The 23,948-nt window shown below is 34.9% G+C and overlaps 2 protein-coding genes across 2 annotated transcripts; one reads left to right on the plus strand and one right to left on the minus strand.

Moving 5' to 3' along the window:
* The first annotated feature begins 470 nt into the window (after nucleotides 1–470).
* On the plus strand, nucleotides 471–6,313 carry LOC145008375 (beta-glucosidase 44-like). The gene is made up of 11 exons (XM_078966995.1): nucleotides 471–714; nucleotides 815–873; nucleotides 4,014–4,089; nucleotides 4,189–4,260; nucleotides 4,428–4,515; nucleotides 4,609–4,861; nucleotides 4,956–5,071; nucleotides 5,191–5,408; nucleotides 5,491–5,522; nucleotides 5,621–5,723; nucleotides 5,810–6,313. The coding sequence occupies exons 1-11, from the start codon at nucleotides 516–518 to the stop codon at nucleotides 6,112–6,114; spliced, it is 1,521 nt and encodes a 506-aa protein (XP_078823121.1). The 5' UTR covers nucleotides 471–515; the 3' UTR covers nucleotides 6,115–6,313.
* Nucleotides 6,314–6,854: 541 nt separating this feature from the next.
* Nucleotides 6,855–9,646, minus strand: LOC145008374 (5'-3' exonuclease family protein). Its single transcript, XM_078966994.1, has 11 exons — nucleotides 9,462–9,646; nucleotides 9,340–9,376; nucleotides 8,958–9,132; nucleotides 8,791–8,869; nucleotides 8,657–8,701; nucleotides 8,421–8,570; nucleotides 8,227–8,341; nucleotides 8,037–8,137; nucleotides 7,850–7,947; nucleotides 7,660–7,752; nucleotides 6,855–7,586 (listed from the first exon to the last, which is right to left on the minus strand). The coding sequence occupies exons 1-11, from the start codon at nucleotides 9,537–9,539 to the stop codon at nucleotides 6,956–6,958; spliced, it is 1,602 nt and encodes a 533-aa protein (XP_078823120.1). The 5' UTR covers nucleotides 9,540–9,646; the 3' UTR covers nucleotides 6,855–6,955.
* Nucleotides 9,647–23,948: the final 14,302 nt, after the last annotated feature.

A 23,948-nucleotide genomic window follows, 5' to 3' on the forward strand; every position in this document is an offset into this window, starting at 1 on the left:
AAATGCAATATAATTCAATTATAAGGTCAAATGTAGAAGTACCTCATCATCGGGATGTTGCACTTATGGGCTACACGTGTTGCAACGATCAGGCAATTAGAGCAATTATCTCCATTTTCGCTCACCTTTTTGTGTGTGTGTGTGTGGGGTGGGGGGGGAGGGGGGGATTATTATTATTTTTACTGTTATTAAAATATATAAAGAACTAAAAAAGAAAAGAACATTTTAAAAAGGGTAAGATGGTCTTTTCATATGGACCAGGGACCACCGGTTCAACAAATACAAACCATAGGACCATCCATGTCAAAAATACAATAATAGGACCAAAAGTATGAATTTGGCAAACGATAGTGTGACCAAATGTGTAATTTACTCAAAATAAAGATTAAAAACCTACCCTTTACGTCACATGGTAACTATCCGTTTCACAGTATTATCCGCCCTCTTTTTTAGCATAGGGCATTTCGACTATAAATAGAAAGGTCTTCTGACGAACCTCGTGAGCTACAGAAAACATGGGAAGGCTAAGGCTGTTGCTAATAATATTAGTGTCGTTGCTGGTTTCAAAAGTGGCGATAGCTGCTGACATTAGCCGGAATGACTTTCCGAAGGGGTTTGTGTTTGGAACGGCGACATCCGCTTATCAGGTAGAGGGCATGGCCCATAAAGGTGGACGAGGGCCTAGCATTTGGGATGAATTCATCAAGACTCCTGGTTTCTTCCTATATTCATTCATATATTCTCTCTTTCAATAGCTGAATATTAGCCTTTTAATTAACAGTATTTTCCTTTCTATAATTATTTATTTATATAGGACTTGAACCAAACAATGCAACAGGAGAAGTTACAGTCGATCAGTATCATCGGTATAAGGTGTGGTTTCTCTTTTTCTGTGTTATTATTATTTTTTTTTTACAATTTAACAGAACAATATTCATTACTATACTTTAAACCTGTGTATTATTTATATATTTCGGTCAATACGATGATGATTCATGTATTTTAATAAAATAAAATAGAAACAGTTTAAAGTAAAATGTCACGATCTAAGGAATAAAAATGGTCCAAATTTATTGAATTTGATCAGAGACCCGTGAGTCTGAGGCGTGAACATGTACATGTGAATTGCGATAGTGGCTTTGGGCAGTGGTCCCTGATTGATGCCTCTTTTTTTTTCTTTTTTTTTCTTTTTTTTTTTTTTTGGCTAATACATCAAAATCGTGTTTCAATGTTAAAATGCATTCCAACCATTCATACAATTTTAGTGTTATGATCAGTAACATACTAAAATGATGCTATATGTATTTTTTGTTTTACATCAACTTTTTTTATAGATGAAATATTAAATATCTAGTTCAAAATATATCATTATACGAATTTTACTGAAAGTTTTAAAATGATTCGCAGTTTATTTCAACGAGTTTTTATAAACTGGATTATTTTATAAGTCACTGCCTTTTAGGAAGGTATTATTCCAACTATTTATAAATTAACCAACAAATTCATTAAAATGTATTAAAAACGTAACAAACTATATTTTTTTCACCTACTATACCAGGAATATAAGTCATATTTTATATTTATATATTTTGACCAAGATCTAAAATTAGTTTTTTACAACTTTCAAGACTGCTTTTGAAAGAAAAAAAAAATTAAAAATACATTTTTTATGAAAAAAAATTTACAATTTTCTATGAATTTTTTTACAACATTTTTGAAATTTGTTTGAGATTTTTTACAAGCTTTTTAGAGCCTTTTTACGATTTTTATAAGTTTTTTTACACTTTTTATAACTTTTTTTTTTACAATTTCCTTAAACTTTTTTAAAGCCTATTAAACTTGTTTTTATAACTTTTTTAAAATACATTTGCACACAACTCAAATACGTACTTCAAAAAAAATTAAGAGAGTATTTCTAAGAGTAGTAAAACATTATAAATATTTCCGTGTATACTTTGTTTACAGTTATTTTACACTTTTTAAAGAGGTGTGTAAAAATGTGTAAACAAAAATATTTATATTGTTTTAATATTTTTAGAAATACTTTCGTTTAAAAAACATTATAATAAAGGTATGTAAAAAAATTTGTATGAAAGAGTAAAAGAAATTTATGAAAAATTATAAAACAAGTATAAACCACTGTAAAAAAATCATAAAAAAGTTGTATAAATAGTCAAAAGGATTTTAAACAGTGTTAAAAAAGTTTCAGAAGGGTTGTGAAAAAAAAGTAAAAAAAATATTTAAAAAAGTTTAGAACAATTTGTTAAATAATAATAATAATAATAATAATAATAATAATAATTTTCTATGCTAATGTTGATTTCTGCATAATAATAATAAAATTATACATAACAATTTTTGTTTTAAAATTTTGTATTGTATAATTTTATAAAATATAAATTGTTGTGTATGAAGAAAACTGTTATGTATGAATCACTTGTTTTCTTTAAAAATCAAAATAGTTATATTTTGAAAAACAGTAATATTTGTAGATAAATCTAATTTTGTAAAAGAAATTTTTGACAATAACGAAATAATTAAAATTAAACTTTAGTTACTAAACTTCATAAGTTGTTTGAACGATCTAACTAAAATAAATATAAAACTTGGTTACTATTTAATTAGTAAAAATATGATAAATTGATTTTTTAGAACGGTTTGTATTTTTAAATCTACGCATTTGTCCATCATCATACTTCTAACATTCAACAATATAATAGTTGAGGGACACTTTCCAATAAATATGATACATTGTGAATTTATGATACTATTAAATTTTGGTAAACACACAAAAAAAAAAAAAAAAAAAAAAAAAAAAAAAAAAAAAAAAGAGTTAGTTATTGAATGTTAAATCCTTTTAAGTAAAAGTTGAATTACTTAAACACAATAACAAGTTAATTTAATTAAGGGCAAATTGTATAAAAGAGTGTAAGTTAACATAACATTTCAAATTTTACTATGTGTTTATTTATTTATTTAGTTTAATTAAGGAATTAAGTGTATAATTTTGTTGTAAATTTAACCTATCGATAGGTTTGTTTCATATTTTTCATGTTACTCACTTGCTGAATAAGCAAAAAGTTAATGTAGCTTCTATATATATGATCCTAGTTGGCAAATATTTATGTTAAATTTAACATTTACGTAAATATGTACTCTTTTTCCCTAACATCTTCTTTTCTTCTCTTAGAGAATCACGATTTTGTGTTGTGGTCTCCCAAGGTCGCTCAAGTGGTTCATCATTCCAAAATAACCTTGCTGTTTGTCTACAATAACTTATCTTAAAGAAAACGTTCATTTTTTTGCTTACACCACTTTCGGATGAACCATTTGAACGACTTTAAAAAACAATTGCATAAAATTGTGATGTTCTGACAGAAGAAAATAATAAAAATTAGGTAAAATGAATATATAAACTCTTTGTCAACTAGATCATATGTAAAAAGTGAAAACCAAATTAGCTTTTTGCCTAGTCAACAAAATGAAAAACAAGAAACAACTGAAGCAAAGAAATCAATTGGTTAAATTTGCAATAAATTAGTAAACTTAGTGATTTAATTAAGAAAAAAAATAAAAACAATGTCAAAATCAAAATTTTATATAAACTTAATATCTTTTAAATATCTTTTATTGCAATTTTTCTTTAATTAATACTATATAGCTATACTGACCAGTTAAAATCTTCTAACTTCATTTGATGTAACTGATTTAATCATTAAGTTGTTTCATGATAATAAAATTTAAAAATCTGTGGATATTATTTTCCAAAGGATTACTTGTTAAGTGGAATAGTAAGTCTTGAAAAGAAACTTGATTGTTAAAGTTATGTAATGTCATGAGTTAAAGACTTGTAAAAAAGTATTAATACAATTTGATCCAAGTTATGATAATTTCTTTGGTTTCTTTCTCCTATAATCTTCAATACGTTTACGGCCTTTTGCGGATTATAAAGCGTTCAATTTGAAAATGCATATGGATAAAAATATATAATTTTTTTTTATGCATGGGTGCAGGAAGATATTGATTTGATGGCAAACCTCAACTTCGATGCATATCGCTTCTCAATCTCATGGTCTCGAATATTTCCAAGTAATTAATTTTCATCTAAACCATGTACACCCATCTCCATAATCCACAAAATATATCTGTTTTCTACGTAATTATTGTAATTGTCCATGTCATGTGTAGACGGGACTGGAAAAGTCAACCCTGAAGGAGTTGCTTACTATAACCGTTTAATTGACTACATGCTTCTAAAAGGTAATATATATATATATATATATATATATATATATATATATATATATATATATATATATATATATATATATATATATATATATATATATATATATATATATTCCAAATGATTACAATACAATGAGGTAATTAATTTATTAATGATTATAATATTAATCTTGTTGCAGGTATTACCCCTTATGCCAATCTAAATCACTATGACATTCCTCTGGCCCTTGAAAAAGCTTACCTTGGATGGTTGGGACATCAAGTTGTGTACGTACCCTTCAAAAAATTGAAACAAAACACTTGTATTGGATGAATAAATTGATTAATTGGAAATAATAATGAAATAAATGAATGAATCAGGAAAGATTATGCTGATTATGCGGAGTTTTGCTTCAAGAGTTTTGGAGACCGAGTGAAGAACTGGATGACATTTAACGAGCCGCGAGTGGTGGCTGCGCTTGGTTATGACAACGGGTTTTTTGCTCCGGGAAGGTGCTCCAAGGCATACGGGAATTGCACGGCTGGGAATTCCTCAACTGAACCCTACATTGTCGCCCACAATATTATCTTATCACATGCAGCTGCTGTTCGTAGATATCGTCGGAAGTATCAAGTAACTAATTAAATATTACATGCATGCCCTCTTTCTTTTTTATTTTTTTAACTCGATCAATCGTATTAATATATATATCCATACATGCATGCAGGCAACACAAAAGGGAAGGATCGGGATTTTGTTGGACTTCGTTTGGTATGAACCACTCACAAGATCAAAAGCCGACAATATGGCTGCTCAGAGAGCACGAGACTTTCATGTCGGCTGGTAAGATCCCACTGTTTTAGCTGAAAAGGTTCAGATCTTGCAATAGCGATCCCCTTCCGGATCATATAGATCAAAGTTAAATAGTGATCGATATATATGTTCTGTATGTAAACGTACAGGTTCTTGCATCCACTTGTGTATGGTGAATACCCAAAGACGATGCAAAACATTGTGAAGGATCGTCTACCTAAATTCACCAAACAAGAGGTGCTCATGGTGAATGGATCTTTCGATTATGTTGGGATAAACCAATATACTACTTATTACATGTATGATCCACATCAAAAGCCACCAAAAGACCTCGGCTACCAGATGGACTGGAATGTAGGCTTTGCTTGTAAGAACTCAACTATATACTTATTTAACTAACACACCTAAATTAAAACTACTCACCGGTTTTTGTTTTTTTTTTTTTACAGATGCACGCAAAGGCGTACCAATTGGTCCACGGGTACATACCTAATTACTATTCTGAATGGCATATACAGATAATTAATCAAATAGATCATTGATATATTATACATTAATTTAATGTATACTAATTAACAGGCGTATTCATACTGGCTCTACAACGTACCCTGGGGTCTACACAAAGCCATCACTTACGTCAAAGAACGTTATGGAAACCCGACCGTGTTTTTGGCTGAAAATGGTATATGCATGTTAGCTAGAAATCTGTATATAATATAATCATATAATATGAGTCATGCATTGATGCTACAAATTAACATGTTATAGGCATGGACGATCCTGGTAATATCAGCCTTGGAAAGGGTGTACGTGATACCACAAGGATCAATTACTACAAGGGTTATTTGGCTGCCTTGAAACAGACTGTTGATGAAGGCGCAAACGTGATAGGCTACTTTGCATGGTCACTGCTTGACAACTTTGAATGGAGATTAGGCTACACTTCAAGGTTTGGCATTGTTTATGTTGATTTCAAAACTCTCAAGAGATACCCAAAGATGTCTGCCCATTGGTTCCAGAAAATACTACACCGCACTACTAAGCATCATGCCCCTGGTTCTAATGGAGTTTAGCTGTCAACTCAACTCATGATGATCAGCAAGTATCAAATAAATTAGCATCAATAAGTTGTAATATGACAAATGCTAAGGATTTCGGATTTCAGCTCAAGTCATTCAATCAATGTTATGCGGCATCATAATGAGACAAGCGAGTCGCTAACCTTGTCTCTTGATCATATATAGAATTTGACATCCTTTACTTTTCCCCAAATTTCGATCAGGTTCTTATATGCTTTTCACTCACAAGAGATCCTTATTATGTCTAATAATATAATAATAACAAAATAATATAATAATATTTTTGGAAACCATCATAGTTATGTCTAATAATATAATAATAACAAAATAATACTAATATAATTAGTTTTTAAAAAACATACAATATATATATGGGCGAAATTGATACTTACATGCATTTAAGGCTGACGAAATTACATTTGAGGGAACACGAAAGTTGAATATCAAACAAAATAGACCAATATAGAAAAATCCATAAATACTGGACAATTTTCGTTTAGTTTTTTAAAATAATTTCAGATTCTAAACAGGGAGCCACCATTACCAACGCCGCTTGGTCAAACATACAGGTGCATAAATGGAGGAAATTTTGTCGAGACAGGCATGACTCGTCTAATTTACATAATACTACCGTTCCTATGTTTTGTTTATTGAGCTTGTGTTCGATTTATGCTCATTTGGTTGTATACTATTATTTATCGACTCGAGTTTAACAAAACTGATTTAGATCTGAGTTCCATCCAAATTAGTTTTTGGATTAAGATGGTGGTGCTTGAAGTCCTAATTTCAAATGCGATCAAATTAATAATAACAACAAACAAACAAGAATTGCATTTTATACCCGACAAAAGAAGTTCAAGATCGTAGCTTTCTTTTCACTTGTTACCCTCTTTTTCTCTCCGATTCCAATTATGTTGACGGTTTTAGAATCCACGCTTTTCTGTGAACCGGGAGTAATACATAATATTTCCAAATCATCAACATCTGTCACCCCCGACTCTTGTTCAGAAACAAAATCGACTCCTGTACTTCGTAAGACTTCAACTTGAGTTACCTCTGAAGATTGCTCCTTGTTGACCACAACTGTTTTTTTCCGTCTCTTGAATGGATTGTTGTCAGGAATCGTTGATGATCGTTTGGCAGGAATTGCATCATCTCCGCTCAGAATATTCTTCTTTAATGGAGAAATCAAAATTTTGAGGCTCGAATCACTTAAGTATCTCCGTTCTTCTACGTTGACCTTAGGCTTCGTTTCCTGTTCCATCACTGAAATTCTTTTAATTTTAGTTTTCTGAGACGACACAATGGTAAAGCAGTTTGTGTTTGTTTGACTTATTTCCTGTTTGAAACTCAGATTATGAGGTAAGGATTCAGATGGTTTAGTTAGTTGAGCATTAAAGGGCTTCATTGTAGAAGGATCCAATCGACCTTGAGCAATTGCAGTAGCTTGAAAGGAAGACATTTCACTGACTATAGTCAAGGAGGACAAATTTGGTAAAACCCAAAATGGCTGAAATTGGTGATATAAATAAAGGATACGGGCCTAGAAAATCCAGCTCATTACACAACTCGTTTACAAGCGATTCTGGAATAGGTGTCAAGTGTTTTAGCCTTTTTGAATCTGCATCATAGCTGCATGCAGAGGAAGTAAGAAACAACCATATTATGATATTGAATTATTGACAAGTAAAACAACGTGAAAATGGCAACTGATAAAAATGTTACAGACATTCTTGCATGATGAAAAACAGCACATGCTTCTTTGAAAGATTTAAAGTACTCTTGAGGCATTTGATTTCCTTTCTCATACTTTAACATGGACAAAACCTGCACAATAGTTATGCTCATAAAGATATCTTTCAGAAATACATACACGTAACTGAGTAGGTCTATAAATTTGTATATAATATGCTTACACGTGATAAGTTGCGATACTTGGAAACCAAAGCATGAGCTTTTGAAATTCCTATTCCTGGCACTGATGGAAGGAAATCACATCCAGCTACAACACACATACCTACACAAGTACATATTCCCTATAATCATTAGTTTCAGACTTTCAGCGGAAGGAAAAAAGAGTATTTGTTTGACATTTTGTATTTTTACCTGTGAACAACTCTTTATCAAAATCTAGGAAAGAAGGTATACGTCTCACAGAGCCTAAAACTTTGTCTATGGCTATCTCTTCCCCATTGCCATATCGATCCATCTTGAAAACAACCTGATAACATTAACATCAAGTTGAAATGTTAAAAATTAAGAGACAAGTAACTGGTCGATTTTTGTAAACAAGTTCTTACAGAGGAGCAACCATAGGCTAGCAGATCGCTATCCTCTGATATAACTGCAGCAATGCCACCTTTTTCTGCATCAAGACTGGATAAATATGCCAACTGTGCATCTGCCTCGTATGGGGCTACTACAAACTCAATATTCTCTGAATTCAGAATCTGGAAATTTGGAAAATTTTAGCGGCAGATTAATAAATAATAATACAAGATTTTTATATAGATAGAATGACATATAAATATCGTACCTCAATAAGTTGGTGTGCCATGGATGGCGTAATACTTATTGCTCTCTGCATTCAAGAAAGATGGTTCTCGTGGCATTATTTGATATGAAATTATGAATACTTATCAGTGTAAGTAGAGGTCAATTTTTTAGTACCTGGAACATCTCTGTTGCAGCATTAATGTTACCCTCTTTGAGCTTTGCCATTGCTAAATCACGGTTGCCTTTCCTTTTACTAAGAGAAATCAAATATGGATGAAATGATGCTACTGTATCTTTAAAAATTGTGTTAAATCTAATGCAAAGGTTTAAAAATAACTTACTTGTGTCTATCTTGCTCAGTGAGGGACTTGCAGGGGATGTTACAACCATCAAAAACTAGCACAGGACTAATGTTATGATGACGAAGCAAATTGATGCGATGCATACAGTAGTTTAGGTACTGTGACTTTTTGTCTCCTTCCATATTCAGACAAAGCTCCATACTACATGAATATGCTGTTTGTTTTTCAACAAAAACATAGCTCTGTTAAACTTCATTCGTTGCACAATTGCAGTATACAAGTATAATAATGGATTCGACTGATTCTATGTACAATATGATAGATTACTGCTGCCAATTTAAGAAATGACTAAACCACCATGAAATAGATAAATTACAACGAGAAGTATGTCATTTTAGCTTGAAAAAAAACACACGCATACCTCCTTTGTGAAGCCACGAATAGGCATCGATACCCACCTGTACAAATCGAAAATAAAAATAATTACTCCGATTCAATTGTTAGCTGGTGGAAATAATGAAACATGATATCGATTTCACGTACGCGTTTGCCAGCATATTTCTTGATGTGAACGGGCTCAACGTAGGGTTTCATGAATCTTAGAAGATCTTTGATACCCATTTCTTTGTTGATTTTGATGAACGATGCCGCCTTCCGATTGGATGGAATCACGCGAAGAACAACGATACGTCGTATGTAGTGAGAGAATCATGCTCTGGTCTTTTTGTACGGCGATTGAAGCTTTTACCGCGGAAAAGTCTTTTTGAAATTTTGACTGGAAGACTCCCGCGAACTAAAATCAAGAGCAAGTTACATAATTGGTCCTCTGTTATAGTAATTTTTTGAATCAAGTCAAGTGTTTTCGATTTTAAAACTCATTGTCCCTTAAAAACTTATTTGTCATGTTTCTAATCCCTATGTCGTTTAACTAAACAAAAAGATCGTAAAGTCTATAAAAATGACAAATTTACTCTCATCATTCCATATTTCGTCCCCCTTTTCCTCTTACCAAGATAATCACATCCATTGTCATGGACCAAGGTTCCAGAAGTTTCCAAGCCCTTTAGAGAACGTTGGAACGATCGATAAAGCTCGAAAGACTCTGTAGATATCGACAACGCACTATAAGACCATGAAAGACACTAGAGTATTATGAAGCTCTTGGAGAAAAATGGAATGATTGCAATAGAGTACGTAAGAATAATACGAGAGATTTAGAACGTCCAAGAATTATCTAGGACATTGTAGAGTATTAAGTAACACTATGGAAGCCTTGTATATTAGTTTAGATCTTGGTAGATAGATCTAAAATAGTTGAGAGACTAGGGGATCTTAAACTTCCAATGAGGAGGTGAAGGACCCTATAAAAAAAAAAAGGAAGGCTTATTTGCCCATATCAAAAAATTTAGCCTTGGTTTCTTACTTGTTGGTTCACTAGTGTAACGTCCTAAATTTTCATTCAAAATTTTCATTTTTAAAACAAACGATAATCAACAAGAACCATTTTCCCAAAGTATAATAAAACAACCATTTGTTCCAAAACATTACCACGTCATTTCAAAATCAGAGTAATAAAAAAAAATAGTAATATCTTATCAACGAAAGTCTCTAAAAACAATTCATGGATGAGATACATTCAGGTCATGTCATTCCCAACAACCTGAAACCATTTACATTTAACGAATAAGTACAAAGTTTAGTGAGTTTCTCAATATACCAGATACACATGTGAATGCTATGTGTGATATCCCCAATTTTTGTGGCCAAATAAAACTTTTTCATCATTTCTTATTTAAAACAAATTATCATTTTTAATAATATATTAGCATGGAATTTGTCCAAAAACATTTTCATCGTAATATGAAATCAAAAACATTTTCAAATAAACGTTTTTCATTAATATTAAAAACTTTTGATATCAACACCGATACATAAACATAAGCATAAACTAGTTATTACAGACCTTACAACTGTTTATTATACTAATGGCTTCAAACTCCTTAAATGTATCAACAAATTTAAAATAATTATCTGTGACAACCCGAAATTTCTATTATGTACAACCCTTCACTTCATTAGAAATCAGAACAGTTTCTGCTAATTTTCAAGCTTTTTGGAATAGGTTTGGGCATTTTAGGATTAGTACTTTCGGAGAAATCAGGAGAGAGGATGCCCTAGGGTTTATTGTGCATCAAAAACTCCAAGAGTTTGGAGTTTACGACCCAAATGGTATTTGGACCGTAAACCCTAGTGACTATATATAGGGCTGTAAACGAACCAAACGAACACGAACAAGGTCTTGTTCATGTTCGTTCGTTTAAGTTAGCCGAACAATAAACGAACACGAACGGATAAACGAACGAGATTTTCTTGTTCATGTTCGTTCGTTTAACAAATTACTTTGTTCATGTTCGTTCATTTATGTTTGTGAACATGCTAAACGAACATAAACGAACAAAGATAAATAAAAACACAATTGAACATATATGAACATAAACGAAGATATAATATAGCAATATAATAAAAAATAATTGAATATAGATGAATATAAAGAAACTTAAACGAACGTAAACAAATATCATAAACGAACATTCACGAACATAAATGAACGAACGAGACCATTGTTTATGTTCGTTCATTTAACTAAACGAACGATAATTTTTGTTCATGTTCGTTCATTTATTAAATAAACGAACATAAACGAACTTCCTGCCGAACAGTTCACGAACGGTTCGCCGAACATTCAGTTCGTTTACAACCCTAACTATATATATAACACTTAGCCATTTTTTCACACCTTTTCACTTTTTAAGATCCAAACTCAATTATCTCTCAAGTAGCTTCGACTTTTCTTCTTGATCTTCAATATTGTAAGTGTTTCTAACCCTTTTAAGTTGAGATATTACTTAATCTAGTGTTTTAACACACTTCCATCCATGAAATCTTTCCAAAAGGTTAGATCTTCAAGTTTCACCAAGAACACACACTAGTGTTCTTGGCCTTTTGGTACCATTTCAAGCCTTTATAAGTACTTCTATCCTAAAGTATCTCAAGGTTTGTTACACTTCTATACATCAAGAAAACACCCAAGAAAGTCAAGATCAAAGGTGTTTACGGTCAAAGTTGTTCTTGGACCGTAAACCCTAAAAAGTGTGCCAAAGAGACCCTAGTCCCTTCCCAAGCTTTGGAAACTAGCCTAGACCCCTTCCATGATGTGTTTATGACTAGAAAACATAAAGTGGAATTGCTTATAAGGACTACATATAGGAATGATATGATGCCACAATCACTTCCATAAACTTATACTTCAAGTGGAATTGCTTATAAGGACTTATAAAGCTTCAAAACACAAAGTGGTCAAAGAAGCATGAGTTTACGGCCGTAAACTCATGGGTTTACGACCGTAAACTCAATGAGTTATGGTCATAAAACCGTAAAATCATATAAGGGGGTTTCCTTGAACCCTAAACTCAATAGCAATGTCCTACAACACTTAGATGCAATCCTTGGGACTTATAACACTTATATAAGGTGTTTAGCATGTCATGGGATGTCTTAACTTTGTTGTTTAGTTGTTTAAAGACTAATTGGATACATATATGTGATAATATATGTCAACTAGGATCCTTGTGTGTGTTCAAGACTTCACTTGACACCTAGCAATCATGTTTCATCAGTTCATCCAAACCACTCACTACAGGTGATTTCATACCCCTAAATCAATCTTTTAAATGTTTTTAAATGATTTTATTGGGGGATACAAGTTGAATCATGCTAGTTATTATATCAATCACATGTGATTAATCAGTAGCATACAAATGGATTTACTACTCTTTTAGCTATTTTACCAAACAGATTACTTCAAATGGCTTTCCAAAACATTTTTACTTGTTTAAAACTCTTTATTAAACTGTCTTACATACTGAATGTTTCTTTTCAAACTCTATTACAATTGTGTTTCAAACAAAGGTTTCCTTATACTTTAAATTGTTCTTATCAAACAAACTGCTTTCAAATCATTTTGCAAACTAACATCAAGTCATCCTTTCTTAGTTACTAAACTTTTCAATGGTTTTACAAAACTTATTTTATACTTTTATATTGTCAAATGCATGCCTATGTATGTATAGTTATATAAGTAATGTTTAAAGGACTTAGGAAGGCTAACTCGCTTTATCTCCTTTTCCTCGTTGGGATGTGGCTTTAGGGCATCGGGTATCCGTTCGAAGGTCGTCTAAATATTAGTTATATATTATGTATACATATATAGACATAAAATTTATATCAGTCAATTCAATACCCTTGGGTAGCAAGGGTATACGTTCACGTTCATAAGTATAATTCATATTACTAGTAAACTACAATAGGCGTAGTTTAGGAAGTTACTAATACTATTACTAGAACAATAAATCATACAATGAGACAGTTCATACATGAGTCACTACTTGCTAGATAGAGAGAGAACACACAATATAGCTAGTACACATAGTACATTACTATACATACTAGATAGAGAGAGAACACACAATACATTACTATACATGCTAGATAGAGAGAGAACACACAATACAGCTAGTACACACAGTTCATTACAATACAGGCTAGACAGAGAAAGAACACACAATACAGCTAGCACATACATTACATATACATTAATACAGTTATGCGAGCCACTAAACAGGGCATGGAACTACCTGCCATGACCGTTTTTGTATCCAGAATCTCCTTAATTGGGTCAGGCTTGAGAGTCTGGTGACCACATAGGGTTTTCAACCCACAATAATAATTAAAATATTATAAATATATTTCACAACAAACAATTAACCTGATCACTCATTCTCTTTATTCTCACTCCCTAATCCTAAAATGATGATCTTAAGGGACATATCATAAAGTATCACCGTAAGCAACAAGTAGATAATACTGCTTTGAGGATTCCTTAGCAATATAAGTCAATAAGGCAACCATGGAGGATAAAGTACAACAAATGAACTCACAATTCATTAACACCAACCGGTAATGAGCTTGTCAGTGTTCCACACGACTATCTAGAATAGTCAGTGGTTCTCAACTATATTTTACTAGATGACTAGTCACAACTGTACAATAATAATATAATGGTCATCACCTCACAGCATTATTTTAACTTTCACAACTCTTCTCTACCCAATAAGATTGAAGTATGATATTTAAAATAGATCAATACTCTATCACTATATAACTCAAGTACACAAAAATCCAGTCAAGTTACTTTAGCTAGCATAGATATCATAATATACATACGTAATAATTAAAGCATTTAAACACTACATATTTATGTGTAAGATGAAAGTAATATGTACTCACTTGTTATAAGTGGATGATTAATGGGAAAGTTAATCATTCGCCTAGTACCTTAGTTTCCCCTTTTAAACGACAGGTTTTCTAGCTAAAAATTTGAAACTGCGCGGGCAAAACTTTGATACTGAAAGCTTTATTTCGTCGGGCTCTCTGATGCTTCGTAGATTTGCTACTAAGTGTAACATCCATAAAATTCAAGCCAAATGAAAACTTTTCAAAAACATTTAAAACCAATAGTTATTACAAATTTGTTCCCAAAATAGTGTATATCAGAGTTTTCCCAAAAACCATAACAAAATATGAGGAGTTGTATGATCACGCCTTTGCCTTGTCGCGATCCCCTGATGTACCTGAAATAATAAAATGAAACTGTAAGCCCGAAAGCTTAGTGAGTTCCCCCAAAATACCCATACTCACAGTAATACACATAGAATCATAAACAACATATTATGGGTCCAGTCAACCATCGGGTTGGAATACCCCAGGCCCACAACCAACAGGTTGGAATGCCAACATACTATGGGTCCAACCATATTTGGGATGGGATACCCCAGGCCCACAACCAACACGTTGGAATACCCACATACTATGAGTCCAATCATCCTCATGATGGAATACTTACGGCTCACAACCAACCAGTTGGAATGCCCAGGTCTAATGGCTTTCACACAAAGTAGATAAGCCTCAACCACCAAACAAACTTGTGCACATATAACAGATAATCACATAACAGTCTATAGATAATAACTGATCTAACAGATCATACCACATATCACATAATACCATCTTATTTACCAGGATACCGATCTAACATATCATACCACATACCATATAATATTATCATACCCTCTAAGATACCGATCTAACAGATCATACCTCATACCATATAATATTATCCTACCCTCTAGGATACCGATATAACAGATCATACCACATACCATATAATATTATCCTACCCTCTAGGATACCGGTCTAACAGATCATACTAACATAACAGAACCATATAATAATCCAAAGGGCCGACCTTGGTGCCTTAGACCCTTGAGTATAGTGAAGATAACTCACAGCATTGGGTAGTGCTCCCACATCTCTGCCTCTGGCTCCCATGTCCACTCGGATCCCCTCCGATGCTCCCACTGCACCTTCACCAAAGGTATCTCCTTGTTCCGCAAAATTTTCTTCTCCATTTCCATAATGGTCACAAGCCTCTCCACGTAATTCAGGCGCTCATCAACCCGAATATCATCCAACGACACTACTGCCTCCTGATCCGTAATCTACTTTCACAACTGCAAAACGTGGAAAGTGTTGTGAATCCGGCTAGGCTCCTCCGGTAGCTCTAGCATGTATGCCACCTTGCCAACCCTGGAAAGGATCCTGAATGGACCAATGAAACGCGGACCCAATTTTCCCCTCTTCATGAAGCAGATCACACCTTTCCAGGGTTATCACCCGCCTGAAACTCTAACTCAGATCGGCGTCTGTTGGCATAACTCTTCTGCCGACTCTAAGAGGTCTGCAATTGTTGCCTAATCTGCTGAATTTTTCGGTAGTCTACAGATTTACCTCCATCCGTCCCATCACCCTGTGTCCGACCTCACCCCAACAAACCGGGGTACAGCATCTCCGCCCATACGACAACTCAAAAGGTGGGGCGCCGATGCTGGAATGATAACTGTTGTTGTAGGTGAACTTCGCAAGGGGTAGGTGGGAATCCCAACTCCCACCAAAGTTAATGACACATGTCATCAACATATCCTCAAGGGTCTGGATGGTCCGCTCGCTCTGACCATAGGTTTGCGTATGAAATGTTGTACTAAAATGCAACCATGTGCCCAGTTCCTCGTGGAACTTCTGCCATAAACGGGAGGTAAATCTAGCATCTCGGTCAGAAAAAATGGAGACCAGAACCCCATGGTGAGCGAAGACCTCGCAAACATACATGTCGAGCAACTTCTCAGCTGAAGAACTCTCCCGTATAGCTAAGAAATGGGCACTCTTGGTCAATCGATCTACGATGACCCATATGGCATCAATCCCATTCGCCGTCCTCGACAGTTTGGTAATGAAATCCATCGTGATTTGCTCCTATTTCCACATGGGAATCTCCAGGGGCTGTACCATACCTTGCGGCCTCTGATGCTCGGCCTTGACCATCCTGCAGGTCAAGCACCTCTCGACGTATTTCTTGCTTCATACATGGCCACCAGTAACTCAAACTCAAATCCCTGTACATCTTGGTGGCCCCCAGGTGAATAGAGAAGTGAGACTTATGAGCCTCGTCCATGACTGTTTGTCTGACCCCACCAGACATTGAAACCCAAACCCGGCCGCATCGAGTCAATAATCCCCGACTATCCTAGATAAACCGGGCGCTCTCTCCCTTGATCCTTTCCAACTTCCAGTTCTCTGGTCGCATGCCCTCAACCTGGACATCTATGATCAAACTCAAAAGCGAAAATCCACCGTTATCCTCATACATATCGTTGGGGTGGAAGACCCAGCTGACTTGCGGCTCAAAGCATCCGCCACCACATTCACTTTATCGGGGTGGTAAAGGATCTCACAATTATAGTCCTTGACTACATCCAGCCACATGCACTGCCTCATATTCAGGTTCGGCTGATCCATGATATGTCTTAAGCTCTTTTTGTCCGTATATATGGTACAACGGACCGCAAATAGGTAATGTCTCCATATCTTGAGAGCAAACACCACCGCTCCCAGCTCTAAATCATGTGTAGCATATCTCGTTTCATGCGGCTTCAGCTGTCGCGATACGTAGGCTATCACGTGTCCTCTCTGCATGAGGACTGCCCCAAAACCTGTGATGGATGCATCGCAGAACACCACAAAATCCTCCACTCCCTCTGGGAGTGTCAAAACTGGGGCCTCACACAACCGCTGGCGGAGGGTCTCAAACGACCTCTACTGCTCAGAGCCCCACCGAAAATCCACCCATTTTCTCGTCAGACGAGTGAGGGGTATCGCAATCTTGGAGAAATCTCGAATAAATCTCTGATAGTACCCATCTAAACCCAGAAAACTCCTGATATACTAGGGAGATCTCGGCACCTCCCACTGCATGACTGCCTCGATCTTGGCCGGGTCAACCAAAATCCCCTCTTGATTAATGAGATGTCCTACGAACTGGACCTCTCGCAACTAAAACTCGCACTTCGAGAACTTATCATACAGTCGTTCTCGTCTCAGAACTTCCAATAACTCCGTGAGGTGCTCCCCGTGCTGCTCTCGTGTCTTGGAATATGCCAATATATCATCAATAAATACGATGACCAAGCGATCAAGCATCAGTCTACAGACCCGATTCATCAGATCCATAAATATTATCGGCACATAGGTGAGCCCAAACGGCATCACCACAAACTCGTAATGACCATAACGAGTCTGAAACGCGGTCTTCTCCACATCCACCTCTATCATCCGGACCTGATGATATCCCGACCTTAAATCAATCTTGGAGAACCAAGATGCACCCTGTAACTAATCAAAGAGGTCATCTATCCTCGGGAGTGGATAACGGTTCTTCACTGCCAACTTGTTCAACTCCCTATAATCAATGCACATCCGATGTGAATTGTCATTCTTCCTGACGAAGAGGATCGGTACTCCCCATGGAGAACTGCTAGGTTGAATGAACAGCTTGCCCAACAGTTCCTGTAGTTGTGACGACAGCTCCTGCATCTCTGGTGGTGTCAACCGGTACAGCGCCTTGGCGATAGGAGCCGCACCAGGCACCAGTTCGATCCGAAACTCGACCTGCCTCTCTGGAGGTATCCCTGGCAACTCCTCTGAAAACACGTCGACAAACTCCCTGACTACAGGAACCTCGAAAACTAGGTTTCTCTATTGCACATTCAATGAATCCAAGACTTATAAACCCTAATCTAGCATACATATATCAAAATCTAACATATAGAATCAGATCTAGATGTTTACCTCTTCAATGGAAGCTTGATTCTTCTTTCTTGGAGCTTAGAGTCACAATTGTAACTCCTCTAATGGCTTACAAACACCACAAGCAAGAAGGAAACTATATGAGAGATGTGGGAGGATGCTAAATTTGGCCCTAGGGTTTCCTAGGAAGCAAGTGGTCGAATTTAGGAGCTAGAGGTCCTTATTTATACTGCTGGATGCTAGGGTTTCAGTCAAAACCCTAATGGATAGCTTAGCCATCAAGCAGCCTAAGGAACCTACTAGAATAAGGCCCTTGGACAAAAATATGATGATCCTTCATCATAATTTCGTTCCCCTTAGTCCATTAGGTTTCCTTAGCCCAAAACTTAACTATCATACATTTGACAGTTTATACCCCTTATTTTAATTAATCTCTTTTAGTCACCAAATTAATTCCTAATTAATTTATGACCAATATTAATCAAATAATATGATTTCTCTTTTAATATATTAATCTTATAATATATTAGTGGGACTCGACGAGGTAACTAGTCTATTGGCAGATTTTTATGATTTTTTAGCTTAAATTAGATTAGGATCATTACCATAAGTTGTCTTAACTGATTAAAAATATTTTTCTGAAATGGTAATGAATATCCTCATCTAATTGAAAGATAAATATCAATTTTTAAGATAATTACTATATTATGTGAAAAAAAATAAGTATTTGCAAAATTTGAAATGAATTTATCTTGCCATATAAAGTTGAATTAGGTCAAATTGATAAAGATAAAATTATATGATTATTTTATTTGCTTTGAAATTTGATATAGAATTTTTGAAAAGTTTCAATACTTTCCCTCAAATTTTGGAATTTAAAATTTGATTAAAAGTTTTAATTTTGAAATATTAAATTCTAAAACCCTAGTGTTTTAAAAGTTTAAAATACAACACTTATACTATTATAATATTAAAAGCTTAAAACTTATATATATGTATAAGATGGGCCAGTCTTACCGTTAGTAGGCCTCATTCACAAAACCGATCTATAAGGGGGTATAAGGAAACTACCTATAAAATGGCGGTTGAATGGGTGTCCACTCTCACCCACCGCTTTATTGATTGGTGGAGGTTTGTTAGCCGAATGAGTAGGATATGACAACTAATTCCTCATTAATAAGTATAATGAATATTATAAAGTAACTAAACGTTTTTCATAAATTCCCAATCTTAGTTACTTTAGGAAAATGTGAAATAGATGTTATTCCATGAAATTGCACTTTGCACCTTGCCAAGTCGTTAGTAGAGCGTGTGTGGTTAACCAACACACTAACTTGGACTAGCAAGTATGGCAAAGGGTAGCTCGAAAATTATCATAGATCAATGGAGCGTGTGTGGTTAATCGACACAATAATTAGGTGGTAAATGACTCGAGAGTGCCAAGCTAATTTGCATGGTTATTCACACCTTGTTTGTAATCCTCGGTATCCCAGTCACAAACTTGAAGGGTAAAATCGAGATTAAACATGCCATTGAAAAGTTCAATGATTCTAAAAAAATCTAGGAATTTCGTTTCATTTAAAACCTAATTCTTCATTTCTTTTTTCGTGGTGGAATTGGTAAATCGTCATTTACCTACCTTCAAATATTTTGCAATTGGATTACGGCATCCGTCTTCCGAATTGTGAAATATTGTGTTGGGTCCTAGCCTCAATATTTCCTTTGAGTGTTATATTAAGGATTCATTATCTGATATAAACTTTGTTCTTTTTCTTTTCAGATGTCTAGAACAAACAACGCTTCAAGCTAGAACTCCAACCCCACTGATTCCTTTTCTCTCATGAGCATTTGTGCAAGGGTGACTTTCGATGGATCCAATTTTAATGATTGGATTCACAACATTCTAATGGACCTTCGTGATGAGGAGACGGAATACATTCTCGACAAGCAACTCAACAAGATCGATGAAACTAAGTCCACTCCACAAGAGATAGTTGAGTATAAGGCACATGAAAAGGAAGCGACAAAGGTGTCGTGTATCATGGTGTCCACAATGACTACTGAGCTACAACGATATTATGAGGACTACTGGCCTTCCGAGATGTTGCAAGACTTGATGGAAAAGTACCATCAATCTGCACATAACGAGAGGTACGAAATGTTGACATTTGATGATTTTATGAAAGGTGGTTTTTATTTACTAGTATGGTACTATCTTTGTCAATTGTTTACTATTGTTTCATTTTTGCATGTTTTGACTTCCAGAATAATTCAATTATTCAGACTATCCACAGTTAATCATACTTTGGAAGTAGGTATTAAGGCAAAACTGTCATGAATTGGGCTTGTAGATTATCTAAGGTGGTTAGACATAGCAAGGGATTGCTACAACATTCATGAGTGCTCATAAGGCCTGAGTATTGGATTTAACCCGCGCTCACTTGCATCACTTCATGGAATTTATCTTGAGTGATCGTGAGACGATAATATAATATAATCTTAAAACCTAGATATATGAGTTGTTTATAAGTTGGTTGTAGATTGATAGTACGAAACTGCATCGTTAAATCGATGTTATAAAACGTGTTGTTGTGTATGGTTCAATGAATAGTTAGTGCAAGCATATACTCCCGAAGTTTATCTATTTCTTTTAGTCCTTGGAGGATTAAAGGTGATATCTTGGGCCCCTCGATGTTTTTGTTTTGACTTATGTGTCGGGCCCGATCAGAACTAAATTGATGTGTTCGATTAAGTTCTATGTCAAACAAATCAGAAATCAGGAAACAAATTGCTGACCAATAAGATCGACTGTGTTCCATGTGTTTGTCCGAATGATATCTTGAAAACAGAGGATTCTATGATCACGTATCTGAAATGGTACGTCTAAGTTCGAGAAAGGCATTTAGCCACGATTGCTAGTCGGCTCCTGAAGTCATACTTGCAATTATAGTTATTGGAATTATCCAAGTGGGAGACTGTTGGATAAGGTGTCTAAGTTCATAATTATATTTGGTATGTACTTGACCCGAGAGTAGCATGGTGTATTTGGGTTGCATTTCATTTGGACAATTTGTAGGATGGACTTTTGAGAAGAGGTTATTTGTGATTTATTAATATATTGTAAGTTCTTATATATTAATATGAAATCATATTATTTAATTAGTATTGATCAAGAATTAATTTGGAATTAATTTTGTGATAAAAAAGTGACTAATTAAATATATGGGCTTGATTGGTTAAATCATTCATTCTTGTATAATGGGATAATGATTCATGATTCCTTATGTTGGTCTAAAACCATGTTGTGATCCATGGATACTCCATAGAGGTTTTAACCCATGGAGCATGAGGGATATGAAAAGCTATGCAAATTAGGGTTTGCATTGTGTAAACTTAATGTAGCCACCCTATATAAAAAACCCATGTATGCATGAAATCGGAAACTAGTGATCTTGTGAGAGCCATAGCCAAATTCTTGAGTTCAAAGTAACCTCTCTCTAGTCTTCGAATTGTTGGTGGTGATTTGTGGTTCCATTTATTGGTGCAAGGCTCTTAAAGCTTCAATGCTTCAACTACAACAAAAGGTATGTCATTCTACTAGATTTTTGTATTAAATGTACTTCATGATATGATAGTTAGGTTGAAACCTTGGAAAAAAATTAAAGTTTGCATGTATATAGAGAAAACATAGATCAAAGGTTTCTAGGGTTGCATGCACACCTTAGGAGTGTTAGAATGCTCAAAACCCATCAAAATGAGCCTATGGAAATTTTCTGTGATATCGAAGGAGCGGTTGCCTTAACCAAGGAACCGAGGGATCATGGCAGATCTCGACATATCGATAGGAAATACCACTTCATCAGACATCTGGTAGAAGAAGGACTCATCGTAGTAAAGAGGGTATCATCGGAAGAGAATTATGTGGATCCCCTTACGAGGGGTCTAAGTAGGGTCAAGCATTTGTATCATATGAGGAGCATTGGACTAAAGGACGATATTAGTTTTAGTGATTAAATAGGTATTTAGAAACTTGTAATAGATAAATGTAATTGACATTTGATGATTAATTAATGGATATTTATTTATGAGTAAAGTTTACTATCTTGTGTCAATTGTTTACTATTGTTTCACCTTTACATGTTTTGCTTCCAAAATAATTAGATTATAAATCAAAGGTTATATGTTTGTTAGAACCTAAATTTATCAGGATCATTTGATTCTATGCATGCAAACAATTAAGAACGTAAATATAAACACGAGTATGACTTTGAATATGTCGTATGATTAATACTTCAACACCTCAGAAGAGCTCGACTAAGAACTTTAACTGTAGAGGCGTTTAGGGTTACAAAGATTAAAAGTAATAAAAGTCTTAAACATATAATGCATACATGCATGCATATATAGTATAACCCTACTCGATAATCACGAATGGATAGGCCCAATCCGGATACAATACAAAAAGCCCATGACGCAACACAAATAACCTCTACAATTCCCCCCTTTGCGTCAATGGGACCGAAAGTCTACTTCAGTTAAGCAACAGAAGACTTCTTGACCGTTTTAAACAACTTTGCAATAATGTCCAAAAGATGATGATGAAATGATGTACCACCGAAGCATGTCGGTGAAGTTCTTCTTATCTGCTTTGGAGTTCTGCTTGCACCGATGAATTATGTTGATTATGTGCTCTAAGCAGTCCGTTGAAAATAGATGTTTATCTACAAGAGCGAAACAAAAATTTATGACCTTCACCTTTAGTAAACATCATAGTAAGATGTTTTGAATCAATCTGGCCAATCTTCATTTTATTCACATCTCTTGGTTTTGGTGTCGACTTGACAGTCACCTTCTTCTTCATTACCTTCGCTATTTCCTGATCCATACCCGCAACTTCATAAACATATGAAGCTAACATCCACTTCAAATGTTCCAGAATCGGCTCATATTCTCCCGAGTTGGTGAGCAGGATGTTGAACAAAAGAATCCTATCATGAGGATTAAGATTTGGAAGATCTGCTAAAGAAATCATTGACACCGAGTTTGCAGACCCTCGAGTGATTTTGAAATTCACATTCACAAACTTTCTAGCAGGTGTCGGTTTCAATACCTTGACAATTATAATTTTTTGTGCACTCCATGTCAGGTACAGAGGTTGCCCATAACTCAGATAAAAATAGATAAGCTCTCGGTCAACCTTCGGATGAGGGAAAGGAACCTCGAAAGTCTAATCAAAGCAATGAAACGTAAATGCTTTTCTTGTGATCAGCATATCGAACTGCGAGACCTTAGAATTATCACAATCAAACGAAGCAACAGGTTCCAACCAATAAACGCTTGGAAACTCTATCGCTTGGTGGATTAATGTCTCTTTCGTCCACAAGGGAAACAAGGCCTTTTTGTAGTTTAAGGCTTCTTCTTCTTCCTTGTTTCTCCTCTCCCTCTCCTCTGCTTCCTTTGCAATTTTCAAATTCTCATCTAACTCTCTATCTCTTTTCTTTCTCTTGAGAGCATCAACAATCGTTTCTTCAATCTCATCGTCACTGTCATCTTAAACAATTTTAAGCATTGCTTGGGAACCAGAACCTGAAGCTACATTATCCTTCAGTTCGGTTGTAACATAAACACCCTCTCCCCTTGTTTCAGAGCAACAAACTTCTCCTAAACACCCTTCATTTCATGCAACATGGCAAGGGCTGGAAGCAGTTTGGTGGTGAGATGGTTCTGAATGGTCAAAGTCAGTATTGAATCATGAGCACCAAAGATGTTGGT

This window comes from Lactuca saligna, chromosome 8 (assembly GCF_052625555.1).
Source record: "Lactuca saligna cultivar CGN05327 chromosome 8, ASM5262555v1, whole genome shotgun sequence".
Taxonomy (NCBI): domain Eukaryota; kingdom Viridiplantae; phylum Streptophyta; class Magnoliopsida; order Asterales; family Asteraceae; genus Lactuca; species Lactuca saligna.